Raw genomic sequence first — 4,610 nt, 5'->3', positions numbered from 1 at the left:
ATGATTCTTCATTCATGGCACGTTGGCCGTATTTCATATTTCACATTTTTATTTCTTTACTTTCATAGATCATCATCAGAAATATTAACAAATAGAATATTCCGAAAATTACAACTTTAGGTTTAATAGCAATGAAGACTTTAAACATAATGAATTTCTTTCCAAGAAATGGAGTAATTTGATTGGCATTCGAAGCACAAGTTAAAATCATAAACGTGTAACACATCATTTGTTCTTGAAATACTTTTTCCCAAAAAAGGCAATATACAATTTCAACTCATGAAGACATAAGAGCTCAAAATATTTTGGAAATACTTACAAAGCATATCATTAGTTAAAACAACCACATTTGGGCATAACTTGGGTACATAAGCTTTTAGAAAAATCTATTTTCGAAGTCAGTTTGGAACAGTTGAATCAAGGCCTATTTCATAACCTTTCTCACATAATTTCATTTCCTCGGCATCATTGACCACAAGTATAACTTCCATTCTTTGCACGTTGGCCACACTTTATATCTCCAACCAACTTCTTTCACTTTCAAGCATCCTTATTGATTATCAACAAGGCAATTCTACTCAAGACTTTAAATACACATTTGAGCAACTAACCAAATTAAGGGTCTTACTCACATGTAATTTCTTACACAATTCGACATGCTAGTTATCATTAGAATCACGTTTTCAAATCATAACATATTAACACACAACCCATGCTTAATCACCCTCGGCACCATGAAACCTTAAATTCCTTGAAAAAATTTTACGGGGCATTACAGAGTTGTCGCCATTCTCCCTTCTCAACATCATAAACAATGACAAGATGCTCGAGTTCATTTTCTTCATTTTCACCCTCATTTGGCAGCGACACTACCCATTTTTGGCAGATAGTAACTTGCGCTTGATCATGCAGGGTCAACGCACACCTAAATCTGGCCATTCTTCTTCCTTACAGGGACAATACTTGAGATCCATATTGGGTATTTAACTTCACGAATAAAGCCAGCTTCAATGAGTTTGTTAACTTCACTTTCAATCAAGGGAACCAAGTCCGGTCTAAAGCGCCTTTGAGCTTTCTTAACAGGACAAGTGCCATTCTTGACTGCAAGGTGATGGACTGCTACTTTAGGGTCCAAGCCGGGCATCTCTTTGTAACTCCAAGCAAAGACATCCTTAAACTCCTTGAGTAACTCCATATAAGTTCTTTCTTCATCGATTGCTAGTAAATCACTTAGATAAGTGGGCCTCGGTTCTTCATCAGTGCCAAGATTAACTTCTTTTAAGGCATCAACTGTTGTCTTCACCCCTTCTTCAAGCTCATATGGAGTACCTTTCACATCTTCATCTTATTGAGGGTCCCCATCATTGAAGGATATATGATAATACAGTCAAACATCCTCCACTTTCTCATCATCCTCCATTAGAGATAAAACACCATTCTCTCCTAGTACAGTTGTGTGGGGTAAACTCCCCATTAGATTTGTACTATTTTTGATATATAAGCGCCGTGTATATGAGGTAACGAGTACGTACACGTGCTAATTGTGTAAAAACCTGATTTTTCTACTAAGTAATAACCTGATTTCCTTCTTATTTAAGATCCATCAGCATGTGTGATATCCGGCTAAACTAGAATAGCATGCCTACTTGCCTTAACTGTTTACTTGAACTACGTGCAGCATGTTTAGTGAATTTACCTGTCTTTCCTTAACTGGTACTTAGGTTGAACTGTAGAATTTCGTACCGTAACTATTGAATTCTATTATTTGGCTGCATATTTACTTTGGGACTACGGAACGGTATTCCGGGAGATCCCCCCTGTACTGCATATTTACTTTGGGACTACGGAATGGTATTTCGGAAGATCCCCCTGTACTGAATATTTACTTTGGGACTATGGAACGGTATTCCGGGAGATCCCCCTGTTCTGCACATTTACGTTGGGTCTACGAGATGGTATCTCGAGAAATCCCCTGTTGTTATCTCTGTGTACTGAGCTGTTGTCTTCTATGATTTCATTCTTGTTAAATTTCAGTCTTTATTTTACTGCGGTATTTCATTCTATCTTGTGTTATTATATATATACTAGTAGGGCCCTGACCTAACCTTGTCACCACTCGACCGAGGTTAGGCTTGGTACTTACTGGGTACCGATTGTGGTGTACTCATGCTACTCTTCTGCACATATTTTTTGTGTGCAGATCCAGGTACTGCTTATCAGCTGCACTATCAGTGAGCCGGGACAGCTTTGGAGACTTTAAGGTATATCTGCCGCGTCCGGAGACCTCGGAGTCCCCTTCTACTCTTCCCCATGTCCATTATTTTCTGTATTTTCTTTTGATAGACTCTGATGTATAGAAACACTAGATTTTCCTCCTATAGTTTGTGATTCAAGATGTTTCGGGTTTTGGGAATACTGTGTAGTATATTGAGGAGTTGGTTATTGTATATGCCAAGTGGCATGGTACTCAGTTATAGTGTTATTGCTACAGTTAGTTGTTAAATTTATGTTTTTATTTCATTTATTCCGCAAAATGTTAGGCTTACTTAGTCATAGAGACTAGGTGCCGTCACGACGTCATATAAAGGGAAAATTGGGTCGTGACAAGAACCCACACTTTCTTCATCTTCATCATGTCCCTTAGTGTAGACCACAATATATGGATTTACCTTCAGTACTTCTTTACATGAAACCACAAGTTTCGTTTGTCGCCTCATTTTGAAAGGAACCAAACTTTGGAAATCCTTAGAGATCTTCAGGATTCTGCGCGAAGCATGTGTTCTTATGCTTTGATAATTTCTCTGGAACTTATTCCCCTTCTTTAATGGACCCAATCTCTCAAATACAGAAGTCCTCACAGTTGATTTTCCAAGTTGATCAAATACAGAAGGCATGTTAGAAGTGGTAGATTCATCCTCTATAGTGATATGATTATTGCGCCCTTCTTATGGAGATACGCACTGGTGAGGGTTGTTTATATCCCAAACCTTCATGTGGTTGCCTCGTAGCAGCTTCTGATGGAAGCTTCCCTAACTTTGATGGTTCATTGGGATTATATCCAGCATTTGCAAATAACTTGTAAGCATTGGGATCAAAACCTTCATCCGTACGCTTTGTAGGAAATGCTATATCTTGTGGTGAATTCTGAGACACAGACTTTCTAAGTAGCTTTGAGGACAACTTTACCGCCTCAATCCATTTGATCGGAAGAGTTAATCCCTTTAGCATGTTTGTTTGGAGATTAGATAATTCACCTTTATCTATATTCTTTCTAGGGACATATTGCAGCGAAAAGGTTACTTTCTTGTTGTGAGACACAATGTTCCCTTTATGAGACTTATGTGGGCCGGGGTGTACCTCCTTAGCAACATCTTTTGTTTTGTCGGCAACCACCTCAGCTCTCTTAGTCGTGGACTCGTCATTCTTGCCATTTGTGATATCATCAGGTTTTAGCTCCTTCACAATGCGGTTCTTTAAGTAGAACTTTCCACCGACAAAGTGTGACTCAGTGTCGGTGAATGACTTGTCATCAGCTACTATCTTCTTCTCAACTTCACCCTCGTAGTACTTCAAACATTGATAGTAGGTAGATGGAACCACTTTATTCTCATGTATCCAAGGCCTTCCAAGCAAGACGTTGTATGAAGTCTTTGCATCGATCACATGCAGCCATGCAATTAATTGCATATCTTCAATGGTGATCCCCAACCTGATCGCGACTATGGATCTTTGCCCCCAATGGTTGAATCCTTGAATCATCACATGACTTTCCGAGAGTTCGTTCATGGGAATACCAAGTTCTTTCACAATGCCAATTGGCAAGATGTTCACTAAGGATCCTCCATCAAACAAAATTCTATTTACTCTTTCATCGCGCATATATCCAACCAGGTACAACGGGCGGTTATGAGGAGTGTCACCTAGTAGAAGATCGTCATTTGTGAACATAACTTTTTCCTCGCAAGCATTAACTTCTTGAGGAATAGATTTGATGAGCTCTTCCGAAGATGGTGCCAATGGTAAGTCATCATTCTTTTCTTCCTCTTTGCTAGCATGGCAACAAAAGGCCTCACTACAATTATGAGAAATCTTCGTGCAGAACCAACTTAGCAAGAACTCCTCCGAGGTCATTGGATGTCGTGGGTTTTGAGGGTGGTGCACTTCCACTTTTTCCTTCTTCAAATGCTTAACTAGATTCTGTTTCCTTGGTGTTTTTACCATCATTTTCCTTGTTGGTTGTTCAATTGATTCTTTTCGTGGGCTCCTTTTGTGGTGCCTGTGACGAATCACCAACGTCCAACCTTCATCATCATCAGGTTGATTGACTTCAACTTTGTTGTTCTCCAGTAATTCTTTATCTTTACTTTCTTTAAAACCACATAATTCATCTGGACTGAATGAGCCAAAGGTGATAGAGACTTGGTTTGCGCTTGCTTTCTCATCTTCAAGCACTATCATATTTTCACGAGCCAATTCCATAACTTTGTCCTTGAAGACAAAGCACTTCTCTAGAGGGTGGCTCACAAGTCGATGGTATTTGCAGTAATTTGGGTTATTCGTTTTACCAGCTTCATTTGGTCGCTTCATCTCCGGAAACTCAATGAGATTTA

General features: G+C 39.2%; 1 protein-coding gene across 1 annotated transcript; it reads right to left on the bottom strand.

Annotated features, from left to right (window-relative positions):
- Positions 1-925: 925 nt before the first annotated feature.
- Positions 926-4,221, bottom strand: LOC138901978 (uncharacterized). Its single transcript, XM_070189780.1, has 2 exons — positions 2,988-4,221; positions 926-1,344 (listed from the first exon to the last, which is right to left on the bottom strand). Exons 1-2 carry the CDS (start codon positions 4,219-4,221, stop codon positions 926-928), a joined length of 1,653 nt encoding a protein of 550 aa, XP_070045881.1.
- Positions 4,222-4,610: the final 389 nt, after the last annotated feature.

The sequence above is a fragment of the Nicotiana tomentosiformis genome, chromosome 11 (genome assembly GCF_000390325.3).
Source record: "Nicotiana tomentosiformis chromosome 11, ASM39032v3, whole genome shotgun sequence".
Taxonomy (NCBI): Eukaryota; Viridiplantae; Streptophyta; class Magnoliopsida; order Solanales; family Solanaceae; genus Nicotiana; species Nicotiana tomentosiformis.
This window is presented reverse-complemented; position numbering and strand designations above follow the sequence as displayed.

Excerpts from the sequence above, each read along its gene's own strand:
- LOC138901978 (XM_070189780.1), bottom strand. The coding sequence starts at position 4,221 with ATGGTAAAAACACCAAGGAAACAGAATCTAGTTAAGCATTTGAAGAAG. Across the intron at positions 1,345-2,987 it reads TACGAGGCAACCACATGAAG|ATGAAGATGTGAAAGGTACT; the intron begins GTTTGGGATATA and ends ACCCTCAATAAG.